The sequence below is a fragment of the Cyprinus carpio genome, chromosome A5 (assembly GCF_018340385.1).
Source record: "Cyprinus carpio isolate SPL01 chromosome A5, ASM1834038v1, whole genome shotgun sequence".
Classification (NCBI taxonomy): domain Eukaryota; kingdom Metazoa; phylum Chordata; class Actinopteri; order Cypriniformes; family Cyprinidae; genus Cyprinus; species Cyprinus carpio.
The window spans coordinates 22,091,454-22,117,109 of NC_056576.1; the positions used below are offsets into that span (position 1 = coordinate 22,091,454).

Sequence of the window (25,656 nt, forward strand, 5' to 3'; positions counted from 1 at the left end):
TCACCTTGTCGTTTCTTTCACACAGGAACTTAAGCCTCTGAGCTCTCTTGTGCATGAAGACTCCATCCAGGTGTCCCGTCTCAACAGAACGGATCTCAATGGCTTTCTCTCCCCAGCCCATAATCTGATTAGAGCAGATGTGGGCTACATGCAAAACACAAATACAAGGACATTAGAATATTTGATCATTCGCTTCATTAACACAGTCTCTAAAAAAAACGTCTACTGCAAAAACTCAATCCCCTGCAAAATAATTCAAAGTAATGTGCTTTCATCCAGACAAGACTACACCATGCATTTCACCAATTTTACAATACTGTAAAAATGTAAAAAGAATATAAGGGCAGAATAACAGGATGTCCTTTCTTTTTCACATGACTGTATATGTGTGTGTGTGAATGTATACTTACCCACAGATGTGGGCATTTCTCCCCACTGCAGCACCACATCTTTAATGATGCGTCCATATGTGTTGACGTAAACACCCTCATCCTCATAACACAACAGCATCTCCATCCCATCTGAATTGGGCAGGAACACGATGGCGTGAGGAGTCACCTGTGACTGGATCTACAGAGACAGACAGATATGCAGAGAGCAAGAGGGAGTGAAAGAGAGGAACAGAGGTCAAAGGAGATGTATCTTTCTGAAGGGGCCATAAAACATTTCTCTTCATTTTCCAGTTGACTCACAAATCACTGATCACTCCCATGTGATCCAGTGCATTCTTGTAAAAAAAAATCTTCACGACAGCATAACTCACATGTACGGGAATGTAGATGTCATAGTTGTTTCCAGAGTCAACATCAATGGCATGGAAGCCAGCACTTGACCCGTAGATGACCTTTAACCTCTGACCCTCTTCCACTGTGAGGTCAACCAACAGAGGTCTATGTGGCAGGTCTCCAAATGACTGAGAAGACAGACACAAATAAGCAAGAGACTGAAAGTATAGCACATAATTTGGTACTTGGTTACTTTCGATTACTTTTAACATACAGTACAGCAAGCAATATTTATAATAACTTGCACTACCATTCACAAGTTTGGTCAGTAAGATTTTTTTAATGGTTTTGAAATCCCTTTTGAAACAGCAAAGCTGAATTTTATAATATAACGATCTGGTGCTTAAGTATCAAGTAAGTAACTTTAGAATGCCCAGTAAACCCCATGTAAGCTGTGTACATGATAAATAAAACAATCTGACATTAAAACAAACTTGTGTCTCTACCTTGAAGGCCATGAATTTGTGGTAAGGTTTGGGAGCCCAGGCGTAAACCTCCACTGCATTCTTCATAGCGATAACCAGAAACTTAATCCTTTCATATTTCACTGGGAAAATTAACAAAAATGTGATATATGACATGAAGTACTTCAGAAGAGTTTGAGTGCACATATACTGTATTCTTTAATATTTTAATGGGAATACACACATTTAGACTGTAGTAGTGCGTACTTTCGCTAACAAAAATGTGATATATGACATGAAGTACTTCAGAAGAGTTTGAGTATTCACTTACCAACTTTGTAGTGCACACAGCCCTCCATTTCCCCTACAGTGGTCCAGCCCTGTTTCTTCTCCACCTCTGGGTCATTATGTAGGATTTTATTTCTCAGCCAGGCCAGATAATACACACGCACCTTATTCTTCTTGCCTGAGAGAGAGACACTAAACATGAAGAGCCTAAAAATGAAAGGTGTGGTTGCATGTATCCATGTGTCCTGACAGTGATGAGTAGATGCATCTCTGTATGCGTAAAATAATGAATAGAACCGTGTGTAACCTGATATAGTGATGAGGAGGTTCAGTCCCTCCAGAACATCCATCTGCTGAAACCTGCGCGAGTTGATAAGTGGATAAACTTTCCCCTGGCCGCTCCGATCCAGCAGCTTTAAACCATTCTCTGTTCCTACCAGCAGATTCACACCTGACAGAACAAACACACACACACACACACTCATATATAAACACCCTCATGACCTAACAGACACAGTGTTAGAGAGCTATTCTGAAAATAACAGAACAAACACACACACACACACACTCATATATAAACACCCTCATGACCTAACACTTGGAAAAAAGTATTGAATTTAATAAGCCCCAAAAATGTTTGGAGCAATGACCTTAAGCCAAATTATTCCACAGTTCCTAAGCTTTTTGGTCTTATTTTATGCACTTTGACCAGAGGGTGGCACTGCCATCAAACTAGTCTTGAATGTTGAAGGAATTAAGGAAATGATAATAGAAAGTTCACATACACACACACCTACACAAACGGCTCTTGTTCATCTCTTACCCCAGAGAGCAGCACAGAGGATCTCAGAGTTGAATCTCTTCTTGTATTTGCGGATTTCAGGAGTGTCACTAACTGGACGAGTGTTGGTGGGATTGACATTAACCATGGAGCCTTTCCTCACCTCCATCTTCAACTGCTCAAAACGAGAGCCCAGACCTACAACACCCACAAAAAACACAAGCAAAGAACCGAGAAGCACAGCAGTGAGTGATTGTTTCATCTGTCAGCAATACCTTCAACAATGAAGCAATGATCGTGGATCTACACTGCAAAAAAAGTAAAGTAGTGTCCTTTAAAAACATATGACATCTTTCAAACAAGAAGTCCAATCTGACACAATTTTGTTTCTCAAGTACATTTATTAAAGTATATTTATTATTAGAAAACAATACCAAAATATTGATGTTTTTCGAGTGTATTTAACCTGTGCGAAAACGTTACCATTCAAAAGTTTGGGTTTTTAAAAAAAGATTTCAAATAAATAAATAAATGAATACTTTTATTCAGAAAGGGAGTATTAAACCAAACAAAAAGTGCTCTGTTTCCAAAGGTTTCCACAAAAATATTAACAAGCACAACAATTCTTATAATTAATACTCATAAGAGATGTTTACTGAACAGCAAATAAGCCTATCAGAATGATTTCTGAATGATCATGAGACACTGAAGACTGGAGTAATAGCTGCTGAAAATTTAGCTGAGACATCACAGGAATAAATATTAAAACATAAGGCAGTTATTTTAAATTGTAATAATATTTCATAATATAGTTACTGTTTTTGCTATATTGTTGATGAAATAAATGTAGCCTTGGTGAGATTAAGAGCCTTTTTTCAGAAATATTAACAAGGTTTTACCGACCCCAAACCATTGAACAGATGTGTATCTGGGTAACAAATACCCCAGTAACAGTCAGCTAAATTAATACCATACCTCCAACAGACATATTATCTCCTGTGCCCCCTGACGGCTGGTACATTCCAAGGTCCACAAAGGTAGTAAAAGAGGACTTTCCAGAGGCCTTCACCAATCCCCTGGACTGATACTGAAATTGATCACATGATCTGAGTTAACCAATCAACTGCACACATTGTGCAATGTTTCTGTTAATGACTCAAATAAACAAAAAAAGAAAACATGATAAAATTATAAACGGTGGAGAGAATGAAGCTTTAAAAGTTAGGTGGGCAGAGAGCTCACATCATAGGCAGAGTCTTTCCCAGGGGAAGAGTGGGAGGCCGAGTCTGTGGGGGAGTGGGAGGGCTGAACCACATCAGGCAGGTTGGTGTATCCATTATGACTACGCTTCTCTGGAGTCTGCTGGAAACAAACACACAAAAACAAACACATATTGGTATTGCCATTATTCATGTTCCACTCATAAAGGGAAAAAAACAGTCCTTCAAAAGCAGTGAATACATTATTTTGGTTTCACGCATACATGTAAAGTCTCTCTTTGAGGCATCGTAGGGACACTACTGATGGAAGCCGTCAAAGGCTGTATTTACACTGCAGATCTGGATGCCCAAATCAGATTTTTTGACTATATCCAATTTTTTTGATGACCCGCTTACACCTTCTTTTAAAAGTGACCCATATCTGATATCTGCATTTACACTACAGGGGCTTAACTTGACGTGCCTCAATGCATTAGACAGAGATATTAAAAGACCAAACTCTGCACACACTTTTAATAAAGCATACTTTGTATAGTTAAGCAAATGAGTCCATAATATGAATGCAAAGACTTGAACTCAGAGAAACATTATTAATGCAATAGGCTAGTTTCATCCTCACATCAAAATCATTCATTATTAGTACCAATTCTTCACAACAGTGATTAGCCTATATACACAGATCCGCTGTACACATCTGCGGGTACCAACGGTCTAGCAGTAGAACTTGTGCCAAGTTAACGGATCTGGCTTCTAATATATAGTAGAGTTTTATAGTAAAGTTTTTAGTTTAGTACAGTAGTCTAGTATAGTTTTTTCCTCATTAAAACCAAATGTGTTCATCACTAAGTGTACAGTATATCAAGAACAGGGACATGTTTGTCTGCATTTTATTTTGTGATTTCACCCGAATAAATTGAGAGTCTCCACAAGAGTTAGCAACAGACTGAAGCACTCGTCTGAGAAAGAGGCACCATCACTGATAACAGCAGCAATGAGCAAATCAACACATTTCAGCGCCAGATCGCCTCTTATTTAACACAAACAAACCAAATTAAAACTCTGCTAGTCAACTAGAGATATTTCATTTGTAATAGATATATCTGTACTGTGAGATGTTTCAAAAACATTTGACATCGGCAGGCACAAATGCACGTATCCGACTCATATCAGATTTATTTCCACATATGAATGAGGCTTGATACCGATCTGAGAACATCGGAATCCATGTGCTTTTTTCCTGCTTACACGTTCATGGGCCATATCCGATCTGTGCCACATGGGAGAAAAAAAAATCGGAATTGGGTCACTTGAACCATGCAGTGTAAATGCGGCCAAAGTGTTGGTAGTGCAAACATGCTAGTGAAAGAACAACAACAACAACACAGTATATGCTGCATTAGAATTAAATGCTGTTCTTTAAAACTTTCTATTCATTAAAGGATCGTGGTAAAGAAATATATCACAGTTTCCACAAATATATTAAACAGGACAATGGTTTTCACCATTAATAATAATAAAAAATGATTCTTGAGCACCAAAGAAGCAAATTAGAATGATTTCTGAAGGATCCAGTGACACTTAAGACTGGAGAAACGACTGCTGAAAATTCAGCTTTACCATGCCAGAAATAAATCGCATTAGAAAACAGTTCATATTGTAATAATATTTGAAATTAATAATATTATTATTACTAAATTTAATTAATGCAGCCGTGGTGAACATTAGAGTCGTACGACTGCTGCGGTAAAATAACCAGTAAAAAAAAAAAGTAAAACAATAAAATTGGACAGAAAATATATTAATATTAAATATCAATATATATTTTTTTAATTATCCAAAGAATGTATAGCCCTATAAAGCTATTATTATTAGAGCATGTGAGCAGAGCACAGCGTCATGAGAGGGTAAAGTCAATTACCAGCGTTTCTCAGTACAGCTGTACTATACCATGATACAGCACAGTAGCGATATCGCAAATAGTAACAAATACACTACATAGAAATTTCCTGTCAGCACGTTAATTGAGCGGACTTTGCTTTTCCAGTGAGCATGAATAGTAGAGTGGAGCGTTCACATAAGCCGTGAGAATGCACTTTCATAGAGCAGAATATTGAGCAGAGCGTCACACCGCGCAATGACGAAGGCTTGAGGGAGAGTGAAACCTGAATGCTAAACACTGCCAAGTGGTGCACTATATATTTTCAGCTCATATTTTTTTAAGTTTTTCTATTTCGGCCAAAAATGCCACTTTAGGCCGAAATTTTGGTGCATCCCTATTACAAATATATATAACATTAAATATATATTTTTTTATCCCATAACCCCATCCCTAAACATAACCCTTGCAGAAAACCTTTTTTGAGTTATGGGTACAGCTAGATGCACTCATCATGTAGGGGTAAAGATCTGAAACCTGAATACACATTACAAGGATATTTAGTCATCATAAGTTAGAAAAAAAAAGTAAACACGCATCCTACCCTCTGTACAAGCATGGTTTGGTCTCCATACCCCCCGGCACGTTCTTCGTCTCCTCCTTCACCTTCCTCCTCCTCATGGACCACCATAGTGTTCACAGAGTCAGAATCTGCATCACGTGGGCTGATAAACACATTCAAAGAAAAATATGAAAAATGAAACCAAAAAACAGTGAGACATTCACACATTGCTGTCTTGTACCGGTCAGTAGGGCTCTCCTCTTCTGCTCCCTCTCCACTCTCACTCTCTTCACTGCTCTCACTGCTTTCTGAGGAAGAGGAGTAGTCATTAGCCTTCACCGGGGGCCGCGGCTGCTCCTCTGCCCGCTCCTTCGAGTACAGACCGTGGTCCTGTTCACATGAGGAAGAAATCAACAGGCAAGTGAGAAACACTTCATCACACCTCACATATCTGCAGTCATCACTGCATTAACATTAGATCTCTCCAGAATGAGTCGGACCGTAATGTTTTTATCATGCATTCTTTTAAAGCTATATGGAGTGTGGAGGGTGTGGTGTGAGCTTGGGATCTTGGCTGGAGAGGGTGAATGTGGTCACAAAGAGACTATGAGTGTGGGATTGTCCCACTACAGATGCTGATGGTTGTGTACTGGTGTTCAACTGAAATCAACAGGAAACACACTTCTGAGGAGAGACGCGAGAATCTACACAATGGTCCAAGATCCTTTATGAATTGCTTTTAATGGGATAGTTCACCCAAAAATAAATATTCTGTCATCCTTTCTTTCTTTGAGGGAACATAAGAGAAGATATTTCAGAGAATATTTCAACTGTTTTTATCCATACAAAGTTAATGGGGTTCAAAACAACACAAGACCTCAGTGACTGATTGTATGGACAAAAAACGATATATATCCATTTATTTGCAAAAATAAATTTGAATATTTTTTTTTTTTATTTGAATATATTTTATAATGTAATTTATTCCTGTGATGGCATAATTGAATTACTCCAGCATTCAGTGACACAAGATCCTTTAGAAATCATTCTGAAAGGAGTGTTCAAAAAACATTTCTAATTATAATTGATCAGTGTTGAAAACCATGGAAATGAAAATATTTTGTAACAGTATACAAGGCTTTACTGTCAATTTTGATCAATTTAATTCATCCTTGCTAAATAAAAGTAGTCATTTCTTAAATAAAAAATCATACTGACCCCAAAATTCTGAACAGAAGTGTATATATGTGATCCACTTGATTAATTCATCAGCACATCACATAATGTCATTAATGTTATTGATAGCCTTGATATTTTTGAAATCTTACTTGATTCATGCAGTGATTACCCTGAATTACATTTTTCATGATTCATTATTTTCAACATGTAATGAAAAAACATTAATTTGACATTTATCCTCATCCACATCACCAGTAGATGTAATCATGCAAGAACACACACCGACATCATGCTGATACACAGATACGGGCACTGACCTCTCCTATTGCTCTCTTATAGCTCTGAGGGCAGGAAGAGGGAGGAAGAGAGATTGATGAGAGGAGAGAGGGATGAGAAGGATAAAGGGAGAGGAGGAAATGTAAGGAATAGAGGTTAGTGTTGAGAGGAGGGTTGAGTGTGTTCATTCTATAGAAGACACCTGCGGATGATTTGGGACTCTGTGTGTATTTTTACATGTGACTTATGTTCACGTGAATGTATGTGTGTCTGTATCTCACCGCTGGTCTGCTGGGTCTGGATGAGGTTCGGGATTCTCCTGGTTTGTGTCGGCTGTCATGAGAAAGGGTGGGGGAGGAATCCATCTTGGACGAACCTAAAATAAACCCCCAACATTATACACTTTATTTTTAAGATTTTAGGTTTGTCTGCAACAATTATGAAGGTTCCAAAAGGGGGTTTGACCATAGAACAACCATTTTGGGTTCTCCAAAGAACCTTTCAGTCAATATTTCTTAAAAGAAACCATTATTTTCTTTAATCTAAAGAACATTTTAATCATTTAACCACTATAATAATAATTTCCATTATAAAGAAGCTTTTGTGCAATGTAAGGGTTCCATAGATGTTAAACCATACCTACATGCCAATAAAGCACTTTTATTTTTAACAGTGTATCCAAAAAGAATAAACTTATTTTATTTCTGAATCAATGTTTTTCAATTGTGAATGTCCCATAATGTCTCTATGTCTTGTTTGATTTTTTATTATTTTTTTATATTTATACTCTTACAATTTTTTAATTTTTTTTTGTATTTATTAATTAGTTAAGCAGTGACTTCAGGTATTATTGTATTTATATTTATAAGTGCTACTAGTACTTAGAGTTACTCATAATTCTACTTTGCTGCAGGACAGGTGAACATGTGTTGATTAATATGTGTTGGCTCTGAATTATGGATTTTGATTCACTAATATTGCTTTTCCCACTCTCAGGTTTTTAAAAGAAGATTTGTGGAAATAAGACAAAAATTCAGGCTGATTCAAATAACAGAGTTTGCTTGATTTCACTTCAATGATTGCAAAATCCTGGAGGGACTGATTAAGACATTATTTAGTATGATTATTTAGCTGTTGTCTCCACAACACAAGTCATTTCAGATTGTAAGACTCTTGCAGGGAGATGTGGCACCACAAACCTGACCTACACAACACTCACTGAGTATGCGGTGTCTCTCTAGAGAGCCGGTCTGTGGCAGGTTGGACATGATGCTGATGCTATCTCCTCTCTCCCAGCGCTCATTGCGACTCAGATCAGGATTACTGACACAGAAAGAACACACAGTGCAGGAGTCAGTGCAGTCATATGATCCGTGTCACAGCTGGATGTGTGTATATGTATGTTACCTTGCTCGAACTGGGTGTCTGATGCCGGAGGAGAGGTTTGTGTTCAGTGCAGTGGCTATGGAGGCTGTTCTCTGAGGAATCTAAAAGAGAGAGGGGTGAGGAATTATGGAAAAACTGTACATTAATGACTGTGATATTAATAATCACTTGATGGAATAAATAAGAGCCCACTGATTACATTGACTATTTGCACATGCTGTTTTAGTGCCCAAACTGGGTGAGTTTTACACAACCTGTATGAAAGAGAAGAGCATTATTTTGTCTTACTTTGGGAGGTTGCTCAATCTCAGGAAGACGGATCCAGGGTCCCCGGTCTTCCCTCATTGGCCGAGACTGAGGGGCAGGGGTCTCTGAAGTGGGGTCAGAGTTTTGACGGACTAGTTCTCTAGAGTGTAGAGGACGAGGTGTGGGTGTGGGAGAGGGATCCTGGGTGGGGAAGGCGGACATGGTCTTAGTGGGCTGATCGCAAAGAGACTGAGAGCGAGGGACAGGAGCGGCATACGGTTTTAAAGGCACCAGGTGGGCCATCTGGAACTACGGCAGATGGGAGGGAGGATGACCCGACAGGAGAGGAGAGAACACAGAAAGTAGTATATCGATGGGAGGGTGAAATGTTGCCCATTTGAGCAAGGGCAAAGTTTTTTTTATTTGAGAGGTAAGTCAGGATGTTTTCACAAAAGGGGTTTAGAAGAGAGTGGAAATCAGTAAAGCAGTTGTGGATAAATAGAAACAGGATTGTGTCATGCCAAGGAAGGAAACAGGCCACCGGGGTGGGGCAGCAGAAAAAGGTAGAAGATCCAGCGCAGGATATGCAAGTGAAGAGGAAGTTCCCGAAAATGATGGAGGATTACAGAGGAAGCAAGTGGGCCCCACAGGAAAGAAAGAGAAGAAAAAAGAAAGTCAGAGAGTGTAAAGAGTTAGCCAGAGCATGCAGCATTAAAGAACAGACATGATAGCATCCTCCTGCTGATTACCATCCTTTCAAAAGTTTGGGGTCAGTGGGATTTTTTTTTAAAAGAAATTGTTATTATTATTCTTATTTTCCAGCAAAGCAATTAATCTGATCAAAAGTGACAGTAAAGACATTTATAATGTTCTGAAAAATATTTCAAATAAATCTGTTATTTTGATCAAGGTTTCGACAAAAATATTCAAATAAATCTGTTATTTTGATCAAGGTTTCGACAAAAATATTAAGCAGGGTTTTGATTTAGACATTAATCAGAAGTGTTTTTTAATCAATTAATAGTTATGTTATTTTACTATAATTTCGATCAAATAAATGCAGCCTTGTAGAGCATAAAAGACTTATCTTAAAAACATAAAAAATCTTCCTGACCACAAGCTTTTGAATGGTTGTGTACACAATTCAAAGAGATTCAATTACTGGGGTGCACACTGGACACTGATAAAATGTCTTTAAAAATCAACATACTGTTATGTATTTCCTTAACATTAAACATAAGACATTAACTGGAATACAGTTCAGAGCAGCCCATTTTTTTTTTTTTTTTTAAGAGTTTCATCAGTCCAAAGTAGACTTCGGTGACATACACACAAACATGCATTCGCTGCAAGTGCTATATTTTTATGATCTTTTAAAACATTTTATAAACACAAAACACTGCATTTTAGTTGAATTGTCAGCTCTAATAATTTTACCGAACTGAGATTTACATAAAAGACAGGTTGCACACCTTTCCCTGCCCACCCTGTGGTTCCACAGGTCTCTGCATTGGTGGAGTCTGTGCAGCACCTGATTGGCTGATTGACTCCGAACGAGACTGGATATTGGTGTCCGAAACTGTAGTGCAGATTTTGGGAGAGCCCTGTCTGTTCAGTTTACTGCGCTCCTCAACCTGATAAACCAAACATAAGAGTTTATATTCTGACAGTTCGATTCCGAGAGCTACTGTCCTCAGCAGGCTGCAGTGTACCTCTCTAGCCCAGGCTGGTTTGTTGTTCTCTAGGTTCTTGCTGTAGTGGTACATCTGTGGTTTCTTGTCTTGTTGCTGCTGCTGCTGCAGTGAGACGAGGTACGCGTGCTCCTGCTGCAGCTGTCTCTGAAGTCTCTCAGACTGTCTCTGCTCCTCCAGCTGTTTACGCTTATACTCCTACATACACGAACAAACAATTAATAACGGATTACCTAGCAAAATGTGACTACTGGAATTGCAGGCACGAAAAAAACAATTAACATATAACGCTAACAGAACACCGTCACATGCATAAATGACCACACACACAAACATAAATGTAAAACATATGCCCCTTCACAACATGCAAATGAAATAAATATGAATTAATGAAGAATTACACACACAGAAACACGATTATTTGAGTTTTACATTATTTTGAGATCATGGATCACATTCATGAAGATTTTGACAAGTGTTTAGAGTTCAACTGAACAAAAAGAAAAACATTTCCTTAGCTGTACAATTCTTTCCTCAAAGATTTAGAGCAACTGAACAATCTGAAAAATAGACAGTGTATTGGGTACATAGTGATCGGCGCATTTTGAGATTTAGCCATTATCCCCAATTAAACTGTACATTAAAATCAAAGCATTCCAAACACTGACTAAAACAAACACAGGGGTTTGACACACAAGTTTGATGAGTCTCACTTTGGTAAAGGTTCTTCTGCTTTAGAACAGGGGTCTAAATCAGGTTTATATACTTCTTCCAGGACCCAAAAAAATCCCTCAGACGGTTAAACCGTTTGCGTTTTAAAATAATACAAATAAACTACCTTTCAAAAGGTTGGGGTCAGTAGGTTTTTATACTTTAAGCAAACATTGCATTTGACTGATCAAAAATGAAAGTAAAGACATTTATAATGTCACAAAAGATTTAAAAAAAAATCTGTTCTTTTGAACGTTCCATTCATCAAAAATCCTATATTAAGTGCCAATAAAAAATGTTTCTTGAGAAGCAGATCAGCATATTAGAATGATTTCTGAAGGATCATGTGACTCTGAAGACTGGAGTAATGATGCTGAAAATTAATTTTTTCATATATTCAAATAGAAAACAGTTACTTTAATTTGTAATAATATTGACAATATCACTGCTTTTACTGTATTTTTGATCAAATAAATAGAGTCAGTGACGATCCTGGAGGGACTGATCAAGACATTATTTAGTATGATTATTAGGCTTTCAAATAAATTCAACATTTTTAAACTGTAGTACATGTTCAGTACCATATTAAATGTCCTTTCATACTTGATTTGAATGCTTTCATTGCAAAGTCATTAACATATTTAATCATTTACAAAGTATAAGAGCATACATTAGTACATTACATTTTATGTTTACTTACTGTTTTATTTTAACAGTAAACTCAACTTGGGCTTCTTAACTTTAGCTAAGTTTACCGTAATACTGTATTTTTCTTTAATGCATATTTCAGAAAAATTAGTTTGTGAACAAACAATAATTGAAGACCCCTGCTCCAAAACTTTCAAAAACAACCTGTTCCAAATTTCCCACTCTGATACCAGGAGTCGTCTGATCATTGAAGCACTATCTAGGGGTAACATGAGACGCATCAAAACTGACTGAGGACTGACGTGACCAGAACAAAGAAGCAGAGGGAAGAAGAGAAAGAAAGAAGGGTGTGTGTTACCATTAGCAATGCCTGCTCCTGCAGTAATTGCTGCTGCAGTATCTCTAACTGCCGCTGCTCTTCCTCCAACTTATGTCTTATAAACTCCTACAGAGAGAGGGATGGAGACAGAGAGAGAGAGAGAAGGGGAGCAGTGGAGGAGGAGGAAGAGATGGATCAGAATAGACTCAAAAGGATGGACTAAAAAGATATTTGAGGGAGTGGACAGATACACCTGTCTGAGAAGCCTCTGAAGAAAGAGGTAGACATTTTAAAGAGGTGTTTTTGATGGGCTTTTTAAAATGGCTGAAGAAGCTTCGATGGAGTGAAGAGATTTATTCCATGCATTTCATTCACTACTGCGGCAGAGCCGGAACGTCACACCACTTTATAATCATAAAATGATGCCCAAATGGTTCCTCTCACGCCGAGGAATGTGTTGCGTATGCAGTTGTTTTAAGGAGGACAATTGAAGGAAGTGTGATGTGAGGCATGTACATGTGAGGCCGTTTTGAAGAGTGTGTCCTGTGGCACATTGTGTACTAATTCATTGTGATTGGTCTTTTGTGTTTCTGTCAGTTTGAATTGTACTGAATGTAGGGCTGCACACGGCTCCCACACACACACACACACACACACACACACACACACACGGCGTTTGAGAGCCTGCTGCCATGGCAACCACTCTACAGACATTCCAGGGCCAGAGCTGTGCTGAGTGGAACACCCACGCTCTGTCGTGATTGGCTGGCTGGCTGCAGCTCTGTGGCTGTGATTGGTTACCTGCTCTCTCTCTGCCATCCTCCTGTCCTCCTCTCGCCTCATGTCATCGAGTCTACGGTGAGGAGCTTTATCCTGTTGCTGCCGCACAATCTCTCTCTCCTTCCTCTGTTGCTGTGCGCGTGAGTGAGAGTGTGTGAGAGAGAGACAGAGAGAGAGAGACTTTAACATATTTGGCAGAAATAATGAGAGCCTTCCTGTTGCTAAAAAAATCATTTAGTGCTTTTGAGAGGGGAAATTAAGGGGGCGAGAACGAGTAACATAGCCAGAGAAAAGAGAGAAATGAGAGAACGTGAAAGTGACTAAGACGCTGGGCACCGTTAGGGTGAGAGAGAGGGCGAGTATAGTGATTTTGGTGAGTCAGTGCACTGCGGCGCTGTTTTCTGTAGGTTAGTGGCTAGATGGTGCTGTGTGCTGGTGTCACCCTTTAGATGGACTTTACAGTATGGAGCTCTGACAATAAACCGAAATTCTAACATAACCAACACAGAAGCAATTTTATTTTATTTTAAAGTATAATAATTCTTAAACATCTTAAAGTCTGAGACCACTGGTGAAAATGCTTTTTTTTTTTAATACAACTGTTTTCATTATAAATTATATTATTACAACAGTTAACTCCTCATGTTTGTGTAAAACCTGATGACCATGTTCTTCAAACATGATTTGAGGAGGTCCAAAGATCTTACGCTTCAAGGGAAGATCATCTGACCATCTGTACAAACACATGATCAATGACACAAACATACTTACTTGATTAGTGACCTATAAATAGTGCAGAAAATTATCATATTTATTATTCATTATTGTTGAAAAGTTTGAAGTCGTGTTATGCTCAACAATGCTGCAATTATCTGATCAAAAATACAGTAATAACAGTAATGTGAAAATAATAGATTTTTAATATATTTTAAAATGTAATTTATTCTAGTGATGGCAAAGCTGAATTTTCAGCAGTCATTACTTCAGTGCTCAAGAAACATTTCTTAGTATCGATGTTAAAAACAATTGTGCTGCTTAATATTTAATGGATAAATTTAAGGATTCTTCTGATGGAAAGTAAAAAAAAATGTATTTAATATAATAAAATGATTCTAAATAATATAATATAATAATATACATTATTGAAAGTATAAATTTCTTTAAAAATTAAAAATCTTACAGACACCAAACTTTTTAAAGGAAAATATTTAAGCTTGAAATATTTCTGTTTTATTTTTCTCATATTTTCAAAGTGGTCTCAGATTTTTGTACCCTACTATATATAGTTATTTTTGCTGTATTCTACAGCCCCCAGCAAACATGTCTTAAACCCACATGGCCTTGATTTAATTAGCTTAGCTGTAAGGGGCTTGACTTTGAGAATCTCTCTTATATTATAAAGGCAGACATGAATATAATGGCTTATGATGCGCAGAACATAACAAATACACACACTCCTGTGTGCTGTGGCCTATTCATCACCCCGTCTCACTCAGATAATGCAGTGCTAATCGGCCATTGTGTCCTTTCACACTCATTCAGTGACAATGACCGCTCAAACTAATTCAATTCAAAGTTTGACTTTGTACAGTATAAAGAGTTCTCACTCATTTTCTTTGTTCGCCTCTCTCAGATCCACCTGTATGTACGTCACGAAATTCCACAAATACTTCCTTGTGTTCAGTCTAATGAAGAGAGCCCAGCTCCAGATAAGAGAAAAATGTTCAGCACTTCAAACAAACACTGCTGTAAAACCTCTGCCTCTGAAGTGTGTTTTATTTAAAACGTCATGGAATATTCTAGGACATGAGATAAAATCTAAAATATCTGTATGATTAAATCGCCAAACAATGAAAACGGTGTCTTTATTTAGTCATCCTCATGTCATTCTGTACCACTTTTCAAAAATACACTTTTTTTAAACATTTTAAAGTCATATGATAGCTTTGAATGATGAATAGATCAGGATTTAAGTCATTTCGGAGTTTGACAGTCCTTGTCATGTTTTCATTTTCATTATAATGAAATAGTTGACCAAGACATTCTTCAAAAATTCTCATTTGCACTCCATGAAGGAAAGGAAGTGAAGAGTTTGGAGCATCATTTCTGGGGAACTACCACAATAATTTTTACAAAAACAAAATATTTGGCAAGTATGTTTATACTGACACCTTTCAGGATTGGCACTCTGCCCTTGTCATTTCCTGTGAGAAAAGAGATCATGTTTGGTTACGTCAATGTGCACGTGTAAGCATGTGTACCTCCTCCAAGCGACGCCTCTGTTCTTTCTGCTCCTCTATCCGTTTCTGTCGGTCATGCAGCAGCTGGCGTTTGTGCTCCTCGGGGTCTCTGCGCTGAGCGGCGAGCTGTGCCTGCTGTCTCTTTAAGGCCTCTGAGCGCTCTTTATTTTCTTGCTGCAGCCGCAGGAAATCCCTCCGCAACGTCGACTCACCAGGAACATTCAAAATAGAGCTTCAGACAGACATAAACAGAAACCGAGAAGAGTTAGCTGTTATAAACATAGTTTAGAGTAGAGGTAGGGCAGTGAAGACAAAGTTCTGTGGTTTTCAAGGAGGACTGTACAGTACGTTCATTTCTCTCTCAGTTACATGAGTGTCATGTACACGTGCAAATGAGTAAAAGGATTGATCCTTGTTGAATGATATGGCAAAGCTTTAACAGAGCATTACAAGGAACCATCTATGCAGATAAAACAAATCCATTAAGGGTGATGATGTAACTTCTGCCCCAAAGCATCAAACACAATTACAAAAATGACAATTGTTTCCAAATAGCATAGGTCAAGTTTTGATGAACAGGAAAGTCACGCCTCAAACATACAAAAGCTTACTTATTCTTGACTCATTCAGACATGCACAGACAAGTCCAATTAAAGTGTCAAATCTTTTCTCCCAAGTTATTGTTGTAATCAAAAGATAATTTCATTCAAGTAAAGTCTCATAAGTTATGTCCTAGTTCAAGTAAAGTCTCAAACCAGATATCTACTAGTTTGTCAAATCTCATGTCAGTTATAAACTAGTTTAGGTCAAGTCTCATGTCAGTTATTTACTAATTATTCCAAGTCTCAAGTCACTAGTTTAAGTCTTAAGTCAGTTATCAACTAGTTTAAAGGGATATTCTACCCCAAAATGAAAATTTTGTCATTAATCACTTACCCCAAAGTCGTCCAAACCCGTAAAAGCTCTGTTCGTCTTCGGAACAAAATTTAAGATATTTTCGATGAAAAGCGAGAGGCCTGTGACTGTCCCATAGACTGCCAAATAAATAACAGTGTCAAGGTCCATAAAAGGTATGAAAGTCGTCGTCAGAATACTCCATCTGTTATCAGACGTGCAATCTGGGTTATATGAAGTGACGGGAATACTTTTTGTAAGCAAAGAAAACAAAAATAATGACTTTATTCAACAATTTCTTTGTCAACAGTCTCTTCTGTGTCTCTCCATATAACTGTATGCTGCGTATGTTCTTCTGTATCATCCACACCACAAGGATGCGCTGTTTCTACATGTATTTTGTTTTGTTTTTATGGATATAAGTGTATGCTTGTTGTGTTGTTGTTTATGATGCTCATACGCAGCATGATGCGCAGTTTCTACATGTATTTGGGTTTGTTTTGAAGGAAAATTGTTGATTATTGTCATTATTTTTGTTTTCTTTGCTTACAAAAAGTGTTCCCGTCGCTTCAGATAACCCAGATTGCACGTCTGATGGCAGATGGAGTATTCTGACGACGACTTTCATACCTTTTATGGGACCTTGACACTGTTATTTACTTGGCAGTCTATGGGACAGTCACAGGCCTCCCGGTTTTCATCCAAAATATCTGAAATTGTGTTCCGAAGTCAAACGAAGCTTTTACGGGTTTGGAACGATATGGGGGTAAGTGATTGATGACAAAATTTTCATTTTGGGGTGGACTATCCCTTTAAGTCATCTTAAGTATGTACTAGTTCAAGTCAAGTCAGTTATCTGTTAGTTTAAGTGAAGATTCAAAATCAAAACTAGTTCCCAATTTGAATAAAATCTCAAGTGCAATTACCAGTTTAGGTCAAGTATCAGGTCAGTCATCTAGTAGTTGCAAGTCAGTAATCTACTAGTATAATCAAGTCTAAAGGCGGTAGCTCACCGGACGAGAAGCACAGTGTCGCGCCACGTCTTTAAAATTCGAACACATTGTTTTCTATAAGTGTACGCACACCCGTGGTGCTATTCACCGTCTGTCCAGGGCGCCCAGCTACGTCATATGGTACTTGTTGTATGAATTGTTCTAGACGTGGTGTGGCGCAGCGCTGGGCTTCTCGTCCAGTGTGTGACCACCTTAACACTTTATCTAACAGGTTCATTTCCTAACAAGTCTAACAAGTTTATTATCTAGGAGTTTAAGTCAAGTTGACCCTAAAGTTAAACTACTGTAGAGTTTCCATCTCTGGTCTCCGTACATTACACAGGGATAGGAGAGTGTGTGTTTAAACGTCATCAAATTTACACATATCACACCACTAAGTTCACTCAAAATGTCGATAACATTGCAATTCAGATCTTCCCGGGGAGAGCTTCTGCAGTGTTGTGTAGTGCTATGTAGGGTTGTTTAAACACAGATGCTGTGGTGTTTACCTGGATTCTCTCTCATCTCCTCTGTTCTCATCCTCTTCATCACTACCACTGTACTCGTACTCGGTCTCCTCTGAGAGGAATCAAGATGAGAAAGAGAGAGACAAAGAGAGGGAGAGGAGGGCAGGAAAATAACGAGAAAGGCTTTAGGCATTAATATAATATGTCTAAACACCATTTATGCAGACTGCAGCACCTTAAGAGTCTAAATCATCTGCGCTCTTCTTTAACTTGTACTGTATGAGCTCTAATAATACAGCTGAAGGCCGCTTTCAATTTTTAGCAGTTCCTCATTCTACATATACAGAAATAAACATGATTCAAGTCCAGCTGTGCTATCTGATTATACTACTGACCACAGATCTAATGAACTGCTCTAAGATATGTGAGCTATGTGCAAGCACCACTATTGTGGTCCAAGTCAAAGATGAGCTCTGATTGGATGGGAGTTTAAAGTAAAGCAAGTAAACAAACTTTCTGTTCCACCACAAAACTCCAGTGAGTAAATGGATAGATACATTATAATTTATAGTCCCAGAGGAGCCAGTGCATCTATCCTGACTCTGAAAACAAAACTAATTCAAATACTGAATTAATTATTGAGCACTGGAATGAGAAAATGTGGAACAGAAAGATCCTGTCTAGGGATTCTGGGATTAATAAAGCTCTATTGTTCTTGTATTTTGTCTACACACAACAAACATGCACATACCTTTTTCACCACGTTTCTTGCGTGTGCGGTCGATGTGATCTTTGAGCTGGATGCGGACTTGTCTCTCAGTGGGCTGGTCTCTGATGAACGAGTGCTTCAGTAGCTGCTCTGTGGATGGACGACTCGGATATGACTTCACAAGACAGCCCTCGATGAAGTCAATAAACTTCTTAGACCTGAAAGACACAGTAAACCATGCAAGAAATGTACGTATTAGCTGGAAAATAAATTCAAGACGAAACCTGATTGTAGACTGATATTGCACAGGGCAAGAGGGAATGCCCTAAATTCCTCAGGCCAGCACGAAAGCTTTTCAGGCCCGTTGCTGGTACGGCTGCTTGATCTATCATTGACATTGATCTGCACTGACACAACATCACTCGTTGACAAAGTAAATGTCTTTTTATGCCATGCAAACACAGGGTTTTCTGTTATGAATGAAAATCTTGTTGCTGTGAATTCTACTGATTTCTGCTTATTTCACTAATCACAGAAGTAAAGTCAGCTGGTGAACACAGATGAGATGCTGTTGAAAAAGGCTAATATGTTGTAACAGTCTTGGATGCTGCAGTTAGAAGAAACTGAAAATGACTGACAAATCAGCAATATTTCACACTGTAGTGTACACAATAATACAACTATATAACGGTTATTATAATCAATTGCTAAATATTTTAAGTAAAATAAAGTAACTTGTTTGTTTTGTTAAAAAACACATTTAATTATTTAATTGATTGAAATGTTTGTGTTTGGTTTTTGTTTGGGTTTTTTTGTGTTTTTTTGTTCTTATGCTCTTATAATGTGATATTTTGTTTTATTATTTGTTTTATATTTGAATATATGTGATGGCAAAGCTTAATTTTCAGCAGCCATTACTCCAGTCTTCAGTGTCACATATGATGATTTTATTTGAGAAATCTCTTTTTATTATCAATGTTAAAAACAGTTGTTGTTTAAAATGTTTGATTTTTTTTTCTTTTTTAGGATTCTTTGATAAATAAAAAGTTCAAAAGAACAGCATTTATTTGAAATAGAAATCTTTTGTATTATTATAATATAATCCTTAGTCTCTTTTAATTTAATGGATTTAATGCTAAATAAAAGCATCAATTTCTTTAAAAAAAAAAAAAAAATCAAGATTTCTTCTTGTCACATTAATAATATATTGCTAAACCAGAAAAACTCCTATTTAATGAGACAGCTTAACTTTTCAAATTTTAAAGAAAAAAATCTCAATCAAACAAAAACAGACAGTCAGCACAGAAAAAAAGGCAAAGAAAACAGCAGAATATCTTATTCAACATTGCTAATTTGATAATAAGAAGTGAAGTGGTAAACTTGGATGTGTTTTAATTTTAAGTCTAAGATTATCAATCTCTACTTCTTATAGCCAGCTGTTCAAGGGCAGGGCTCTGACCAGAAGGACTAAAATAACTCCAACCCGAAAACTAAATCACAGCATGCCAATATATGACAACTACAACCAAAAGAAAAAAGAAAAAAAATGAAGAAATGAAGGTAGAAAGAGAAAGCATCTTTCATCATACGAAAGCACTCAATATGTGTGGAGATGTAGAGAATGTGGAGAACTCCTGTCTGAAAAACATTACTAAACAAGGAAACCACATATGAGAAGAGAAGCTATATGGATTGCAGCGATCATAAGTATGCAGTGCATGTATATATACTGTAGCCAAGGGGAAAAAGGGAGGGAAGGAAGAAGGAAAATATAGCTTGATCTTAAAATAACAGCTGAGACAGTGTGTCCTCACCATTTCTTGGACTTCAGTTTAGGAGGAGGGTTCCGTGGGATAAGGAACAAAGCTCGCATGGGATGCATGTCACACAACGCTGAGGGAAAGAGCACAGCAATCAAACACGCTGATAAAAGACTCTTTCACCCGTGTGCCCAATTATCAGACTGACTCAAGAGGTGATGACAATTCATAAACGCAAGTAGAACAGTGACTGGGTCGCCGCTACACGCTGTCCGTGTGAGCGGGTGAGTGTGTGTGCGAGAAAGAAGATATGACTATGTGTTGTGCTGCATAAGTTATGACAATGAAGCACAGATCGACATCCACCTCTGATCTTCTTTTTTTCAGGAGTGTGAAATATTACAAACAAATGTTGTTTAAATTGATAATAAAGTAATTTACTTGTTTTTTTGTAAAAGTTATTCCATACAACAGTTAAGGCCCATTTACACCAAGGATGAAAATTCTAATGATAACAATAAAAGTTTGAATAATTACGACACAGAGTAACAATATCGTTGGAATCACTTTCAGCCAATGAGTGAGAAAAACATTGCCAGCCAATCAGAACCCACCCGACTTTAAAGAGCTCAAGTATTTAAAATGGCACATGACTACTGTGCACTTATAATAAACAGAATTTGTACCTCATAAACCATGTACGTGCTTTGCAAGGAGGAGTTGGATAATAAAAAATAATTAAAAATCAAAAAAACAGAAAAGTAATTGTCCAGTACTTTCAACATTAATATAGCTATAATTAAGAGTTACTGATGTAAATGTAGTTCTTGGTGAAAATGGGCCTTTATTTCTGGCTATTTCTAATCCGATTGGCCGAGCAGTGTTCAAATACCTTTCACTGCTTACAGTATCACTCGGTCTGCATTTCAGACCAAAGTATGGGAACAGTATGATAAAAGCAGTAATGGTGGTAGGGCAAACTCATATACTCAACTCTTTTTTGATTATTCATTTAAAAGCAGGAGCTGTAACGGTGACTTTAATGCGAGTATAATGCAGCGGGTATGAGGGACTGATATAAAGTATATATGGTTTTTATTCATAATAAGGCTTGGATCCACACTGTAATGTGAGGTTGCATCAGTAAACACATTAGCAGTATACTTACGAGGTGCTCCTTCAGCCATCTCTATAGCGGTGATTCCCAGAGACCAGATATCACTCTGTTGTAAAACAACAACAAAGATTCATTCCGAGTCATATGCTATAGTACAACTGACCTGATATAAAAATAAGTTAATAAACACAAACACTCATAATCAATAGAAGAATTGCAATTTTGTATCAAATTAAAATAAAGAGCCAATTAATAATATTAACATTAATGATTGTACTGATTATATGAACATTAATGCATATCATGAGCTTAAAAGTGAAAAACAAAAGAATGCTTCCACTAAATAGTAATAGAGAGGAACCATTTCCTCTTCTACAAGCAGTCACAGACAATGCTCATTCAAATCAAACAGAGAAAAAAAGTGTTGTATTGAGTATCACTTCACTAAATAAGGACCAAGCTAAATGTCACGTATAACAGGCTGATAGGTTTTTAAGGCCTACTTTAAATCTCAAAAAGCTGGTGATTGAACATATTCAGTTATCAGCATTTATGAAAAGAAATTTGGTGTAAAAAAAAATTGGGTGTATTTAAATTTGGGTAAACATGGCTTTATAATGTTAAATTGGTATCATTAAACCATCTCATTTTATTGTCAATAATCACAAAAATCCTGTCCATGGTCTGTTAGTTTTGGTATCAGAATCTGAAAACAGGGCTTTCTGTGATCTCAACATAGCAGCCACCATGTTTCTAGACCACTGATCTGATAAACATGTTGTAATTTAATAAACATTACATTAAAACTGAAAATGCTTAGTGACCCACACACAGGTGTACACAACCGTTCAAGAGTTTGGACTTTTTTCAAAAGAATCTTACAAACCCCAAACTTTTCAACAGTGGTGTACATCAACAGTCAGAAGCTCACTGTACCCTGTAATCATAGGTGGAGTCGGGATTCTCATCACAGGCAATGACTTCTGGGGCCATCCAGTATGGAGTGCCAATGAAAGTGTTTCTTCTGCCGACTGTACGATCCAACTGTGCGCTCACCCCAAAGTCCACTGCAGAAAGAGTGAGAAAGGAGCAAACATTCAGGGTCTGTAATATTACAAGACACTTTGTGTTTACAAACATTCTTATGAAACCTGTTGCACAGCCAAAACGTTTATATTCATCTATGCTAATTCCTTTCCTCTCACGCACGCAGACACACTCTTCCACTTCCGCCACACTCTCCCTCAGGTTGCGGTTTGTGAAGATATTTTTGTCACGGTGTCAGGCCTATATTAATGAGCTTTGGTGCTTTGCTCTAGTTGTTAAAAGATGATGTTCTCTAATCAGACAGGATATAGGCTAGACAACACACACACACACATTCAAACACACAAATCAACTACACAAATCAAATACCACAGCATTAGACAGCCCTGAACCAAAAACAAATTTAATGAGAGTTTGTTTTTCACTCACCAAGTTTAACCTCTGCGTTCTCTGTAAGCAGTACATTCTGTCCCTTGATGTCTCTGTGGATGACTTTATGAGCATGAAGGTGAGACAGACCCTGAGAAGCAGAGAGACAGTGTTTACTGGCTGTGCAGCATTAAACTAAAAGATTAACTTAAGTAAGGATCCAGTTAAGTGTCATTGACCAGGAATGTAATGAAGATTTGTAACATAAAAAAAAAAGGTGTGCATGGATAAATTCATTTATAATAAACATGGCTGAATATTCCACAAAAATTTTGATTTCATGGTAACTTCATGAGTCTCACTCGAAGTATTTCTCTGCAGATGTAAGCAATCCAGTCTTCTTTCAAAGAGCTGCCCTTTGTGTTCTTCACCAGGTCTGTAACTGAGCCGGCGCCGCAAAACTCCATCACCAACTAAACAAAAACACACTAAATTTACATGTGTGACCCTGGACCACAAAAGCAGTCTTAAGTGTCAATTTGTCATGATTTATACACCATCTGAAAGCTGAATAATTTTTGAATGATTTTTGGCTACTTGATAAAGTTTGTTGTATGTGTGTGATATGAGGTTTAAATAATGTGTAAATAATGTTTAAAGTTGGCCAAATTAAGTTCTTAGCAATGCATATTACTAATCAAAAATTAAGTTGTAATATATTCACAGATTGAAATTTATGAAATATCTTCATGGAACATGATCTTTACTTAAAATTAAGTTCTTAGCAATGCATATTACTAATCAAAAATAAGGGTCACATAAAACTGCAACCTGAAAAAAATAAGGTCCATGACCTTAAAAAAAAAAAATTTCCACACTAAACCATTTCATGATTTTTGGCATAAAAGAAAAATCAATAATTTTGACCCATACAATGTATTTTTGGCTACTGGCTATTGATGCTGCACTTTTTAACAGGTCAGAGAGGTTATGTTGTTGTTTAGGTTTGGGGTTTTCTTCACAAAGGCTCCGTAGTAGGTGGCGATGTTCCTATGGTGACTGTACTTCTTCAGCATGTTAATCTCAGCTTTAATTTCCTCCTCCTCTTCCTCGGTCACATCCATGACCTTTATGGCTGCCAGCTGACCCGTCTTAACATGACGACCCTGAAACAAAAATAATTTTAATAGCAAGTAGCATAGAAATGAATACTTTTACATAATTTGTTACTACACCATAATCAGCGTACTATATGGCATACTTAATTTAACCAAATATGAAGCAGTGAGGCATAGAAGTATGAAGAAAATCTATGAATATACATTGCCGGTCACAAGTTTGGGGTCAGTTAATTTTTTTAAAGAAATGAATACTTTTATTTAGCAAGGAGACATTAAATTGATCAGAACTGACAGTAAAGATCTATAATGTTATAAAATATTGCTATTTCAAACAGTTTCTATTCATCAAAGAATCTTGAAAAAAAGTCAGTTAAGGTTTATACTGAAACTGTTTTCAATAAGTAATGTTTCTTGAGCACCAAATCTGCATGTTATATAGGGGTGGGAATCTTTAGTCACCTCACGATCCAATCCGATTCCGATTCTGGGAGTCACGATCCGATTCCAGATCTACTTTTTCCCCCTTATTAATTAATTAGTTTACCGAATTGAGAATCTTAAAATCCTTACATTAACATATCCTAATATAAGTAATTAAGTACTTTTAAAAATAATTACAAATTGAAAAAAATAATTAAAACAGTTGTATGTTAAGAATTTTAAACTAATATAACTTCAAAACGTGAATCGTTACATACCTATTTCTGAAGGACTGTGCGATCATTTTAAATATATTAAAATATGAAACAGAAATTAAATAAATAAGTAAATATGTATGCATATATATATACACACACACACACACACACACACACACACACACACATACATACAGTGCCCTCCATAAGTATTGGAACAGTAAAGACAAAATTGTTCTGGTTGCTGTGGAGAAAAGAAATCTGTAAATATGATTAAAAGATGAATATGAGACAAAACTACCGAATGTCATATTTTATTATTGGGTGATTCAACACAAAAGATGTTTTACCAGCAAAAAGATCAGCACTTTTAGAGTTTCATCTCCCTATCTGATCTGAGCTTAAGTATTGGAACAGTTGCCTCACAGGTCTTTTATAAGTGTTCAGCTGTGTCCTGTTCCATTAATTCTTCAGATATTAAAAGCAGAGAATGTGTCTTATCAGTTATAGCCAGTGCTTCTGCATTCTAAATCTTGCATTCGATGATGACACACACAAACCAGGATTAAGATGAGGAAGCCAACTCTGAAAGAAAAGCAAGCAATTTGGATGCTAAAAGAAAAGAAGTCAATTAGAACTTTAGGAAAAACAAAGGGCATGAAGAAATCAAGAGTTTGGAAACTACCGGCGATATCAGGAACCAACGATGACCTGATCGGCTGAGAAAAACAATAGTAGTTGATGACAGACAAATCATAAAAGCTGTGAAAATGAACCCTAAAATACATGTCTGTAAAATCACTAACAACTTCCAGAAAGCTGGGCTGATGCTCTGTCACAGCAAGATGCAAACCTCTGATGAGCACCAAAAATAGAAAGGCAAGATTCTTCACAAATGTGAGCCAGTAGAGTTTTGGAACTGAGTTGATGGACCGATGAGACAAAGATTAACCTTTATATAAGTGATTGGAAAGCAAATGTGTGGAGATAAAAGGGAACTGCAAACAATCCTAAGCATACAACCTCATCTGTAAAGCTTGGTGGAGGTGGTGTCATGGCATGGACATGCATGGCTGTCTCTAGAACAGGGCCTCTTAAATTTAATGATGACTTAATGTATGATGGCAGTAGCAGAATGAATTTGGAAGGG

The 25,656-nt window shown here is 37.2% G+C and overlaps 1 protein-coding gene across 6 annotated transcripts in view; it reads right to left on the bottom strand.

Moving 5' to 3' along the window:
* LOC109104824 (misshapen-like kinase 1) overlaps positions 1-25,656 on the bottom strand; it is a 41,994-nt gene that overhangs the window by 4,786 nt on the left and 11,552 nt on the right. The window contains exons 3-31 of one of the 6 annotated variants that reach the window (XM_042756503.1): positions 23,740-23,913; positions 23,675-23,683; positions 23,110-23,220; positions 22,808-22,898; positions 22,268-22,398; positions 21,383-21,437; positions 20,269-20,347; positions 18,497-18,672; positions 17,788-17,857; positions 15,414-15,624; positions 13,174-13,284; positions 10,716-10,892; positions 10,476-10,637; positions 9,046-9,312; positions 8,779-8,858; positions 8,591-8,694; positions 7,653-7,747; positions 7,413-7,436; positions 6,158-6,306; positions 5,959-6,079; positions 3,501-3,617; positions 3,234-3,345; positions 2,301-2,456; positions 1,785-1,928; positions 1,521-1,655; positions 1,232-1,332; positions 764-913; positions 411-570; positions 5-144 (exon numbers count right to left, since the gene is read on the bottom strand). In XM_042756503.1, coding sequence (XP_042612437.1) covers positions 5-144; positions 411-570; positions 764-913; positions 1,232-1,332; positions 1,521-1,655; positions 1,785-1,928; positions 2,301-2,456; positions 3,234-3,345; positions 3,501-3,617; positions 5,959-6,079; positions 6,158-6,306; positions 7,413-7,436; positions 7,653-7,747; positions 8,591-8,694; positions 8,779-8,858; positions 9,046-9,312; positions 10,476-10,637; positions 10,716-10,892; positions 13,174-13,284; positions 15,414-15,624; positions 17,788-17,857; positions 18,497-18,672; positions 20,269-20,347; positions 21,383-21,437; positions 22,268-22,398; positions 22,808-22,898; positions 23,110-23,220; positions 23,675-23,683; positions 23,740-23,913 — 3,612 coding nt within the window. Of the gene's footprint in view, positions 1-4; positions 145-410; positions 571-763; positions 914-1,231; positions 1,333-1,520; positions 1,656-1,784; positions 1,929-2,300; positions 2,457-3,233; positions 3,346-3,500; positions 3,621-5,958; positions 6,080-6,157; positions 6,307-7,412; positions 7,437-7,652; positions 7,748-8,590; positions 8,695-8,778; positions 8,859-9,045; positions 9,313-10,475; positions 10,638-10,715; positions 10,893-12,411; positions 12,499-13,173; positions 13,285-15,413; positions 15,625-17,787; positions 17,858-18,496; positions 18,673-20,268; positions 20,348-21,382; positions 21,438-22,267; positions 22,399-22,807; positions 22,899-23,109; positions 23,269-23,674; positions 23,684-23,739; positions 23,914-25,656 lie in introns of those variants that run through there. The other 5 variants (XM_042756502.1, XM_042756498.1, XM_042756497.1 and 2 more) reach the window with 5 other exon arrangements.